The following is a 12,918-nucleotide window of genomic DNA, read 5'->3' on the forward strand; positions in this document are numbered from 1 at the left end:
TGTAGCCTCCGGTTACTTAGTTGTGACCATAATTTAATAAGTTGTGGCCTCAAGATACTGAGTTGTGGCAGCGATTTATTAAGTTGTAAACTCAAGTTACATAGTTATGGCCACGATTTATTAAGTTGTAGCCTCAAGTTACTTAGTTGTGACCATGATTTAATAAGTTGTAGCCTCAAGTTACTTAGTTGTGACCATGATTTAATAAGTTGTAGCCTCAAGTTACTTAGTTGTGACCATGATTTAATAAGTGGTAGCCTCAAGTTACTTAGTTGTGACCATGATTTAATAAGTTGTAGCCTCAAGTTACTTAGTTGTGACCATGATATAATAAGTTGTAGCCTCAAGTTACTTAGTTGTGACTATGATTTAATAAGTTGTAGCCTCAAGTTACATAGTTGTGACCATGATTTAATAAGTTGTAGCCTCAAGTTACTTAGTTGTGACCATAATTTAATAAGCTGTAGCCTCAAGTTACTTAGTTGTGACCATGATTTAATAAGTTGTAGCCTCAAGTTACTTAGTTGTGACTATGATTTAATAAGTTGTAGCCTCAAGTTACTTAGTTGTGACCATGATTTAATAAGTTGTAGCCTCAAGTTACTTAGTTGTGACCATGATTTAATAAGTTGTAGCCTCAAGTTACTTAGTTGTGGCCAGGATTTAATAAGTTGTAGCCTCAAGTTACTTAGTTGTGACCATGATTTAATAAGTTGTAGCCTCAAGTTACTTAGTTGTGACCATGATTTAATAAGTTGTAGCCTCAAGTTACTTAGTTGTGACCATTATATAATAAGTTGTGGCCTCAAGTTACTTAGTTGTGACCATGGTTTAATAATTTGTAGCCTAAAGTTACTTAGTTGTGACCATGATTTAATAAGTGGTAGCCTCAAGTTACTTAGTTGTGACCATGATTTAATAAGTTGTAGCCTCAAGTTACTTAGATGTGGCCATGATATAATCAGTTGTAGCCCCAATGACTAAGTTGTGACCATGATTTAATAAGTTGTAGCCTCAATGACTTAGTTGTGACCATGATTTAATAAGTTGTGCCCTCAAGTTACTGAGTTGTGGTTGCGATTTATTAAGTTGTAGCCTCAAGTTACTTAGTTGTGACCATTATATAATAAGTCGTAGCCTCAAGTTACTTAGTTGTGGCCATGATTTAATAAGTTGTAGCCTCAAGTTACTTAGTTGTGGCCAGGATTTAATAGGTTGTAGCCTCAAGTTACTTAGTTGTGACCATGATTTAATAAGTTGTAGCCTCAAGTTACTTAGTTGTGACCATGATTTAATAAGTTGTAGCCTCAAGTTACTTAGTTGTGACCATGATTTAATAAGTTGTAGCCTCAAGTTACTTAGTTGTGACCATGATTTAATAAGTTGTAGCCTCAAGTTACTTAGTTTTGACCATGATATAATAAGTTGTAGCCTCAAGTTACTTAGATATGACCATGATTTAATAAGTTGTAGCCTCAAGTTACTTAGTTGTGACCATGATTTGATAAGTTGTAGCCTCAAGTTACTTAGTTGTGACCATGATTTAATAAGTTGTGGCCTCAAGTTACTTAGTTGTGACCATGATTTAATAAGTTTTAGCCTCAAGTAACTTAGTTGTGACCATGATTTAATAAGTTGTAGCCTCAAGTTACTTAGTTGTGACCATGATTTAATAAGTTGAAGCCTCAAGTTACTTAGTTGTGACCATGAATTAATAAGTTGTGTCCTTAAGTACTTAGTTTTGGCCACGATTTAATAAGTTGTAGCCTCAAGTTACTTAGTTGTGAACACGATTTAATAAGTTTAGGCCTCAAGTGACTTAGTTGTTACCACAATTTAATAAGTTGAGGCCTCAAGTTACTTAGTTGCGACCATGATTTTATAAGTTGTAGCCTCAGGTTACTTAGTTGTGACCATAATTTAATAAGTTGTGGCCTCAAGATACTGAGTTGTGGCAGCGATTTATTAAGTTGTAAACTCAAGTTACATAGTTATGGCCACGATTTATTAAGTTGTAGCCTCAAGTTACTTAGTTGTGACCATGATTTAATAAGTGGTAGCCTCAAGTTACTTAGTTGTGACCATGATTTAATAAGTTGTAGCCTCAAGTTACTTAGTTGTGACCATGATTTAATAAGTTGTAGCCTCAAGTTACTTAGTTGTGACCATGATTTAATAAGTTGTGGCCTCAAGATACTGAGTTGTGGCAGCGATTTATTAAGTTGTAAACTCAAGTTACATAGTTATGGCCACGATTTATTAAGTTGTAGCCTCAAGTTACTTAGTTGTGACCATGATTTAATAAGTGGTAGCCTCAAGTTACTTAGTTGTGACCATGATTTAATATGTTGTAGCCTCAAGTTACTTAGTTGTGACTATGATTTAATAAGTTGTAGCCTCAAGTTACATAGTTGTGACCATGATTTAATAAGTGGTAGCCTCAAGTTACTTAGTTGTGACCATGATTTAATAAGTTGTAGCCTCAAGTTACTTTGTTGTGACCATGATTTAATAAGTTGTAGCCTCAAGTTACTTTGTTGTGACCATGATATAATAAGTTGTAGCCTCAAGTTACTTAGTTGTGACCATGATTTAATAAGTTGTAGCCTCAAGTTACTTAGTTGTGACTACGAATTAATAAGTTGTGGCCTCAAGTTACTTAGTTGTTGCCACGATTTAATAATTTGTAGCCTCAAGTTACTTAGTTGTGGCCAGGATTTAATAGGTTGTAGCCTCAAGTTACTGAGTTGTGAACACGATTTAATAAGTTTAGGCCTCAAGTTACTTAGTTGTGAACACGATTTATGAGGTTGTGGCCTCAAGTTACTAAGTTGTGACAATGATTTAATAAAATGTGGCATCAAGTGACTTAGTTGTGGCATCGGTTTAATAAGTTGTAGCCTCAAATTACTTAGTTGTGACCATGAATTAATAAGTTGTGTCCTTAAGTACTTAGTTTTGGCCACGATTTAATAAGTTGTAGCCTCAAGTTACTTAGTTGTGAACACGATTTAATAAGTTTAGGCCTCAAGTGACTTAGTTGTGACCACAATTTAATAAGTTGAGGCCTCAAGTTACTTAGTTGCGACCATGATTTTATAAGTTGTAGCCTCAGGTTACTTAGTTGTGACCATAATTTAATAAGTTGTGGCCTCAAGATACTGAGTTGTGGCAGCGATTTATTAAGTTGTAAACTCAAGTTACATAGTTATGGCCACGATTTATTAAGTTGTAGCCTCAAGTTACTTAGTTGTGACCATGATTTAATAAGTGGTAGCCTCAAGTTACTTAGTTGTGACCATGATTTAATATGTTGTAGCCTCAAGTTACTTAGTTGTGACCATGATATAATAAGTTGTAGCCTCAAGTTACTTAGTTGTGACTATGATTTAATAAGTTGTAGCCTCAAGTTACATAGTTGTGACCATGATTTAATAAGTTGTAGCCTCAAGTTACTTAGTTGTGACCATAATTTAATAAGCTGTAGCCTCAAGTTACTTAGTTGTGACCATGATATAATAAGTTGTAGCCTCAAGTTACTTAGTTGTGACTATGATTTAATAAGTTGTAGCCTCAAGTTACTTAGTTGTGACCATGATTTAATAAGTTGTAGCCTCAAGTTACTTAGTTGTGACCATGATTTAATAAGTTGTAGCCTCAAGTTACTTAGTTGTGGCCAGGATTTAATAAGTTGTAGCCTCAAGTTACTTAGTTGTGACCATGATTTAATAAGTTGTAGCCTCAAGTTACTTAGTTGTGACCATGATTTAATAAGTTGTAGCCTCAAGTTACTTAGTTGTGACCATTATATAATAAGTTGTGGCCTCAAGTTACTTAGTTGTGACCATGGTTTAATAATTTGTAGCCTAAAGTTACTTAGTTGTGACCATGATTTAATAAGTGGTAGCCTCAAGTTACTTAGTTGTGACCATGATTTAATAAGTTGTAGCCTCAAGTTACTTAGACGTGGCCATGATATAATCAGTTGTAGCCCCAATGACTAAGTTGTGACCATGATTTAATAAGTTGTAGCCTCAATGACTTAGTTGTGACCATGATTTAATAAGTTGTGCCCTCAAGTTACTGAGTTGTGGTTGCGATTTATTAAGTTGTAGCCTCAAGTTACTTAGTTGTGACCATTATATAATAAGTCGTAGCCTCAAGTTACTTAGTTGTGGCCATGATTTAAAAAGTTGTAGCCTAAAGTTACTTAGTTGTGGCCAGGATTTAATAGGTTGTAGCCTCAAGTTACTTAGTTGTGACCATGATTTAATAAGTTGTAGCCTCAAGTTACTTAGTTGTGACCATGATTTAATAAGTTGTAGCCTCAAGTTACTTAGTTGTGACCATGATTTAATAAGTTGTAGCCTCAAGTTACTTAGTTGTGACCATGATTTAATAAGTTGTAGCCTCAAGTTACTTAGTTTTGACCATGATATAATAAGTTGTAGCCTCAAGTTACTTAGATATGACCATGATTTAATAAGTTGTAGCCTCAAGTTACTTAGTTGTGACCATGATTTGATAAGTTGTAGCCTCAAGTTACTTAGTTGTGACCATGATTTAATAAGTTGTGGCCTCAAGTTACTTAGTTGTGACCATGATTTAATAAGTTGTAGCCTCAAGTTACTTAGTTGTGACCATGATTTAATAAGTTGTAGCCTCAAGTTACTTAGTTGTGACCATGATTTAATAAGTTGAAGCCTCAAGTTACTTAGTTGTGACCATGAATTAATAAGTTGTGTCCTTAAGTACTTAGTTTTGGCCACGATTTAATAAGTTGTAGCCTCAAGTTACTTAGTTGTGAACACGATTTAATAAGTTTAGGCCTCAAGTGACTTAGTTGTGACCACAATTTAATAAGTTGAGGCCTCAAGTTACTTAGTTGCGACCATGATTTTATAAGTTGTAGCCTCAGGTTACTTAGTTGTGACCATAATTTAATAAGTTGTGGCCTCAAGATACTGAGTTGTGGCAGCGATTTATTAAGTTGTAAACTCAAGTTACATAGTTATGGCCACGATTTATTAAGTTGTAGCCTCAAGTTACTTAGTTTTGACCATGATTTAATAAGTGGTAGCCTCAAGTTACTTAGTTGTGACCATGATTTAATATGTTGTAGCCTCAAGTTACTTAGTTGTGACCATGATATAATAAGTTGTAGCCTCAAGTTACTTAGTTGTGACTATGATTTAATAAGTTGTAGCCTCAAGTTACATAGTTGTGACCATGATTTAATAAGTTGTAGCCTCAAGTTACTTAGTTGTGACCATAATTTAATAAGCTGTAGCCTCAAGTTACTTAGTTGTGACCATGATATAATAAGTTGTAGCCTCAAGTTACTTAGTTGTGACTATGATTTAATAAGTTGTAGCCTCAAGTTACTTAGTTGTGACCATGATTTAATAAGTTGTAGCCTCAAGTTACTTAGTTGTGACCATGATTTAATAAGTTGTAGCCTCAAGTTACTTAGTTGTGGCCAGGATTTAATAAGTTGTAGCCTCAAGTTACTTAGTTGTGACCATGATTTAATAAGTTGTAGCCTCAAGTTACTTAGTTGTGACCATGATTTAATAAGTTGTAGCCTCAAGTTACTTAGTTGTGACCATTATATAATAAGTTGTGGCCTCAAGTTACTTAGTTGTGACCATGGTTTAATAATTTGTAGCCTAAAGTTACTTAGTTGTGACCATGATTTAATAAGTGGTAGCCTCAAGTTACTTAGTTGTGACCATGATTTAATAAGTTGTAGCCTCAAGTTACTTAGATGTGGCCATGATATAATCAGTTGTAGCCCCAATGACTAAGTTGTGACCATGATTTAATAAGTTGTAGCCTCAATGACTTAGTTGTGACCATGATTTAATAAGTTGTGCCCTCAAGTTACTGAGTTGTGGTTGCGATTTATTAAGTTGTAGCCTCAAGTTACTTAGTTGTGACCATTATATAATAAGTCGTAGCCTCAAGTAACTTAGTTGTGGCCATGATTTAATAAGTTGTAGCCTAAAGTTACTTAGTTGTGGCCAGGATTTAATAGGTTGTAGCCTCAAGTTACTTAGTTGTGACCATGATTTAATAAGTTGTAGCCTCAAGTTACTTAGTTGTGACCATGATTTAATAAGTTGTAGCCTCAAGTTACTTAGTTGTGACCATGATTTAATAAGTTGTAGCCTCAAGTTACTTAGTTGTGACCATGATTTAATAAGTTGTAGCCTCAAGTTACTTAGTTTTGACCATGATATAATAAGTTGTAGCCTCAAGTTACTTAGATATGACCATGATTTAATAAGTTGTAGCCTCAAGTTACTTAGTTGTGACCATGATTTGATAAGTTGTAGCCTCAAGTTACTTAGTTGTGACCATGATTTAATAAGTTGTGGCCTCAAGTTACTTAGTTGTGACCATGATTTAATAAGTTTTAGCCTCAAGTTACTTAGTTGTGACCATGATTTAATAAGTTGTAGCCTCAAGTTACTTAGTTGTGACCATGATTTAATAAGTTGAAGCCTCAAGTTACTTAGTTGTGACCATGATTTAATAAGTTGTTGCCTTTAGTGACTTAGTTGTGGCCACGATTAAATAGGTCGTAGCCTCAAGTTACTTAGTTGTTGCCAAGATTTAATAAGTTGTAGCCTCAAGTTACTAAATTGTGACCATGATTTAATAAGTTGTGGCCTCAAGTTACTTAGTTGTGACCATGATTTAATAAGTTTTAGCCTCAAGTTTCTTAGTTGTGACCATGATTTAATAAGTTGTAGCCTCAAGTTACTTAGTTGTGACCATGATTTAATAAGTTGTAGCCTCACGTTACTTAGTTGTGACCATGATTTAATAAGTTGTAGCCTCAAGTTATTTAGTTGTTGCCACGATTTGATAAGTTGTGGCCTCAAGTTACTTAGTTGTGGCCACGATTTAATAAGTTGTAGACTCAAGTTACCAAGTTGTGACCAAGATTTCATAAGTTGTTGCCTTTAGTGACTTAGTTGTGGCCACGATTAAATAGGTCTTAGCCTCAAGTTATTTAGTTGTGGCCAAGATTTAATAAGTGTAGCCTTAAGTTACTAAATTGTGGCCACGATTTAATAAGTTGTAGCCTCAAGTTACTAAGTTGTGTCCATGATTTAATAAGTTGTGGCCTCAAGTGACTTAGTTGTGGCCACGATTTAATAAGTTGTGGCCTCAAGTTACTTAGTTGTGGCCACGATTTATTAAGTTGTAGCCTCAAGTTACTTAGTTGTGGCCACGATTTAATAAGTTGTGGCCTCAAGTGACATAGTTGTGGTCACGATTTAATAAGTAGTTGCCTCAAGTTACTTAGTTGTGGCCACGATTCAATAAGTTGTCGCCCCAATTTACTTAGTTGTGTCCACGATTTATTAAGTTGTGGCCTCAAGTTACTGAATTGTGAACACGATTTAATAAGTTGTAGCCTCAAGTTACTTATTTGTGACCATGATATAATGAGTTGTAGCCTCAAGTTACTTAGTTGTGACTATGATTTAATAAGTTGTAGCCTCAAGTTACTTAGTTTTGACAATGATTTAATAAGTGGTAGCCTCAAGTTACTTAGTTGTGACCATGATTTAATAAGTTGTAGCCTCAAGTTACTTAGTTGTGACCATGATTTAATAAGTTGTAGCCTCAAGTTACTTAGTTGTGACCATGATTTAATAAGTTGTAGCCTCAAGTTACTTAGTTGTGACCATGATTTAATAAGTTGTAGCCTCAAGTTACTTAGTTGTGACTATGATTTAATAAGTTGTAGCCTCAAGTTACTTAGTTTTGACCATGATATAATAAGTTGTAGCCTCAAGTTACTTAGTTGTGACCATGATATAATAAGTTGTAGCCTCAAGTTACTTCGTTGTGACCATGATTTAATAAGTTGTAGCCTCAAGTTACTTAGTTGTGACCATGAATTAATAAGTTGTAGCCTCAAGTTACTTAGTTGTGACTATGATTTAATAAGTTGTAGCCTCAAGTTCCTTAGTTGTGGTTACGATTTATTAAGTTGTAGCCTAAAGTTACTTAGTTGTGACTACGAATTAATAAGTTGTGGCCTCACGTTACTTAGTTGTTGCCACGATTTGATAATTTGTAGCCTCAAGTTACTTAGTTGTGGCCAGGATTTAATAGGTTGTAGCCTCAAGTTACTTAGTTGTGAACACGATATATTAAGTTGTGGCCTCAAGTGACTTAGTTTTGGCCACGATTCAATAAGTTGTAGCCTCAAGTAATTTAGTTGGTTGTGGCCACGATTTAATAAGTTGAGGCCACAAGTGACATAGTTGTGGCCACGATTTATTAAGTTGTGACCTCAAGTTACTGAGTTGTGAACACGATTTAATAAGTTGTGGTCTCAAGTTACTGAGTTGTGGCCACGATTTATTAAGTTGTGGCCTCAAGTTACTTACTTGTGGCCACGATTTATTAAGTTGTAGTCTCAAGTTACTGAGTTGTAAACACAGTTTAATAATTTGTGGTCTCAAGTGACTTGGTTGTGGCCAGGATTTATTAAGTTGTAGCCTCAAGTTACTCAGTTGTGGCCACGATTTAATAAGTTGTGGCCTCAAGTGACATAGTTGTGGCCACGATTTAATAAGTTGTTGCCTCAAGTTACTAAGTTGTGGCCACGATTCAATAAGTTGTCGCCCCAAGTTACTGAGTTGTAGCCACGATTTGATTAGTTGTGGCCTCAAGTGTCTTAGTTGTAGCCACGATTTAATAAGTTGTGGCCACAGTTTAAGTTTAATCTACAATATAAATACAGTGTTGCGGATGTCGCCTCTGTGCCACTGTAGTAATTAGAGTTTAATTTTTTTTACAGAAACAGTTTGGTAGTGTAATCTTTTTCGGAAGAGTTAAATAAAAACTCATAAAATATTATCTCGTTTTTTGTTATGACAAATACGATTTAGTAATCAAATAAAATGCCCTTAATATAGACTTGCTTAAATGTGTTTATGACTTCTCAAGAGCTTCTTTTAAAACATTCATTATTAGAACTTGATTTTTTGATTGAACCTAACTGATACAATGCCTATACAGTCGAACCCCGTTGGCTCGAACTCCCAGGGACCAGAGAAAATACCTCGAGCATTGGAAAATTCGAGCCAAGCAGGAAGGCCTACATAAAGTTTAAAGAAATCGGTTCATTTCTTCCATTTCGAGCCAAGGAAAAATTCGAGCCAAGCGATTTCGAGCCACCGGTGTTCGACTGTATATGGCGAATGCACACACGCAAACTATAGCATTTTGGTTTCCAGTTGCAGTGTAGTTATGGAGCCAGGACCCCCTTTAACTTCTTGGGACCTAACAATAGATGTAAAAGGGATATATGTGTATCGGCTAATCAACAAACGCATTAAAATACAAATTAATGACCAATACGTATCTATCAATATACAAATACGTAAGTACCTGCCATGTTCTGGTCTGTCACTTACATCGTACTGTGCTGTTCATCATATGACATTTTCGGTCTTGTCCCATCTTAAAGCTGCACTCTCACAGATTGACAGTTTTGAATTGTTTTTAAAGTTTTTGTCTCAGAATCGTAAATTACTTTGAGCCATACAACTACAATTTTCGAATATAAATATGACAAACTACAATTTTACCTGAAGTCAGCAACCTTGTATCATTGGTTTCAATACATAAACGCAAACATTTGCAAATTCCAAGACTAAAATGAAAAGATTGTCAACAATTTCAATGTATGAAATTGCAGCTTTAAGTCAGTTTCCTAATGTTATCAAAACTCACTATTTATATGCTATAGAACATATTATTGTCTGGAATATTTTTTATTTTAGTGATTTATCGTAATGACATATTTTTTATGTTATATAGTTTAAACAGTTTAAACATCCATTTAGCTCCCTGTTTTACTGACTGTTCCAAGTCGGCAGCCCTATCATGTAGCGATAAATTATAGTATAATGCTTATGCCTGTTTGTGTTGTATTTTTACGAAACGATGTTGCAAGTGTCTGGTAGGCCAGACTCTGGTGGAACTAAAATGGTGTTGGCTACTGACCTTTAGTGGTATTCAATATTCAACTTAATTAAATCTTATGGTCTCACATCATTGACTAAATTCATTCTATTGGTCAGTTATCAATAACAAATAATCTGATTAGCTACATCGTTCTTACAACCATTTAAGACTTATATTGAATACCAGCCCTGATCCCAGTTTCTAGTGTACTATTATTAATGCAAGTGAAAAAGTGAGACGTTCTTCGGCATCAATCTAACATGTAATATATCAAGTTCTGCTGTGAGTATGTCCTGCGTGTTCGTAAAAGGCATGCAGGTAGTTTTAGGCCAAAGTGTGGACAGCTTTAATATTACATATGCACGCTTACTCCCAAATAAGATGTACCACAATTGATACAATTGCTTTTATTTACCCAAAAGGATGAATAAATCTCGAAAACAGTAGTCCTTATGAAGGATACTGAGTTTAATTTAAAAAAGGTGTAGAAAAACACGGTATTTCTACCTTATGAGAGGATAGTTGATCACTGTAAATCGTTAAGCACTCGCCAGTCATTTAATTTGTGTGCGTTTTCAGCTATAATATACACGACTGCAATCTTGTAATCAGTAATAAATATTTTCCATAAATGCATTATTTAGTAAGTGGTTACAGGTTAATCACTCAACATGAATGTTTGTAAGACATGTGTATGTATTGATTTGAAATAAGAGTGTCTCTTTAAGATGCAAAAATACAGGTGCTCCAATTTCTATGTGTGTGCATTTTCAGAGCAACGCTGTCAACCGCGGTGTGGGCCAAATATGAAGTGTGACATGAAAGGGCAATGCTCGTGTACGCCCGGATTTCGCCTCAACCCTATTGGTATCGGCACCGGATGTGTTCCAGAAGAAAATGGTTAGATACATATAAGTAATTATATACCTTAGTGACTAGTATTTTTTTCTATTGAATTAATCTAATTGAATATCGCAATGAAAAGACATAAAGGAATGATTCGGGTATAACATATTGTTTTTATTTCTTTGTAAAATCGAGTTGTCGTTGGTGCCTTTCTGGCAGTAGTTTATCTGTTTTTCTAATCTGTCCAAATTTCATCTCAGTATATGTAGCTTAATTTTCAAAGTTTTTTATTTTTATACACTACGCAAATAACTTTACATACGTATGCTAGTATTGTTTCAAAGAAATCATAACCTTACATTGTTTATTTTTTATGCTTTAAAATACGGTAGTAATATGATGATTAAAATATATTATATCTTGTGACAATCGTTTTATAAACATAATATCGAAAAATACCATTAACAAATGTATATATAACAATCAAAAACATTTTCGTTTTATTGTAGTATTCTGTTGACACTGTTTGTACTTATGTTTATTCTGTTGCCTAAGATCTAGGTATACATTATAATGTCACTAGTCTATAGGGTGAGGAATCACATGACTTTAATGGGGTTCTCACATGGGTCAAAACGAGTAAAACCCGATTTAAACAAACAAGGAAATAAGGTTAATTTTTAAATATCTTTTTTGACAAGGATTACATTGTTAAAATACAAGCAAATCTAAAATATTCCAAACGTATAGAATCATAATAAAGCATAGTTTTAAGGGCTAAATTGTTTATAATTTTTCAGTAAAAAACGTGAGTTATAAATTAACGTCACGTATTTATTTGTTTACATCGGTTTTGACCCGTGTTGACATATGTGAGAACCCCATTGAAGCCACGTGATTCTTAATCCAGTAATATATACTAGCAAATTCATCATCTACAAAAGTGTTGATGACTTGTCAATTTATTTATGTTACTAATGTACACGATTCACCTTGTATTGTTTCGTGTTTTTATTTTATATTTGGTTCATCTTAATGTTGTTGTGTCGGTGGCCTTTATCAGATAGATAATTTCAAACTATCAAATAACATAAATTTATGTCTTATACATAGGACGAAAGCCTCCAGGTGTGTGAGTTAGTTTAAAATCACCCAGAATAAATTTAGTTGCTCACATTATGTTGTTTAAATATTTGTATTATCTATACGGCAAACTGTAGGAAAATAACTTGTTTTTGTAAACTACTCACTTAATGTCTGAACAACAAGTACGTGTTGTATTACGTAATAATGTCTGAACAACAAATATTTGTTGAATTCCGACGTAATGTATGAATAACTAGTATTAGTTGTATTCTGACGAGAAAACGGAGGGTTGTTTTGTGCACTCGACCGGTCTACGTCAGATAACAGTAACTTTTACATATCAAATTGTTCGTTAGGGCACGTAGAATATGAAACAAGATTTCATTTTTATCGAAAGTGCTGAATTGTCCGACAATCCAAGATGGCTTAAAAAGAGGCCGCTAAAATACCCCTGCCAACAAAAGCCACGCCCACACTTAACATTGGTTGCGTACAGATAAATATATAGTAATAGTTTAAACATCAATTGAGTTCCCTGTTTTACTGACCGTTTTAAGTCGTTAGCCGTATCATGTAGTTATAACGATTTCGGCATGAATATGCCTACCTGTGTTGTATTTTTGTACGTTTCTGTGGTGCAAGTGTCTGTATGGCCATGAATCTGATGCCTCTAAACACGGGTTTGGCTACTGACATTGGGTCAATATTCAACTTAAGTAAATCTTATGGTCATACATCATTGACTACATTTATTATATTTGTCAGTTATAAATAACAAATCATCCGATTAGCTTTATCGTTCTTACATCCATTTAAGACTTATATTGAATACCAGCCCTGGTCCCAGTTTCTATTGTACTAGTATCAATGCAAGTGAAAAATAAGACGTTCTTGGGCATCAACCTAATATGTAGTATATCAGGTTCTGCTGTGTGTCCTGTGTGTTCGTAAAAGGCATGCATGTAGATATAGGCCAAATTGTGGACA

At 34.4% G+C, this 12,918-nt stretch overlaps 1 protein-coding gene across 3 annotated transcripts in view; it reads left to right on the top strand.

Moving 5' to 3' along the window:
- Positions 1 to 12,918, top strand: part of LOC128233655 (uncharacterized) — a 48,759-nt gene that overhangs the window by 20,338 nt on the left and 15,503 nt on the right. For all 3 annotated transcript variants that reach the window (XR_008260741.1, XR_008260742.1, XM_052947441.1), the window contains exons 7-8: positions 9,267 to 9,412; positions 10,774 to 10,899. Coding sequence is in view for 1 of the 3 variants with exons in the window: in XM_052947441.1 (XP_052803401.1) it covers positions 9,267 to 9,412; positions 10,774 to 10,899 (272 nt within the window). In the remaining 2 variants the exon portion in view is untranslated. The remainder of the gene's footprint in view (positions 1 to 9,266; positions 9,413 to 10,773; positions 10,900 to 12,918) is intronic.

The sequence above is a fragment of the Mya arenaria genome, chromosome 5, assembly GCF_026914265.1.
Source record: "Mya arenaria isolate MELC-2E11 chromosome 5, ASM2691426v1".
Classification (NCBI taxonomy): domain Eukaryota; kingdom Metazoa; phylum Mollusca; class Bivalvia; order Myida; family Myidae; genus Mya; species Mya arenaria.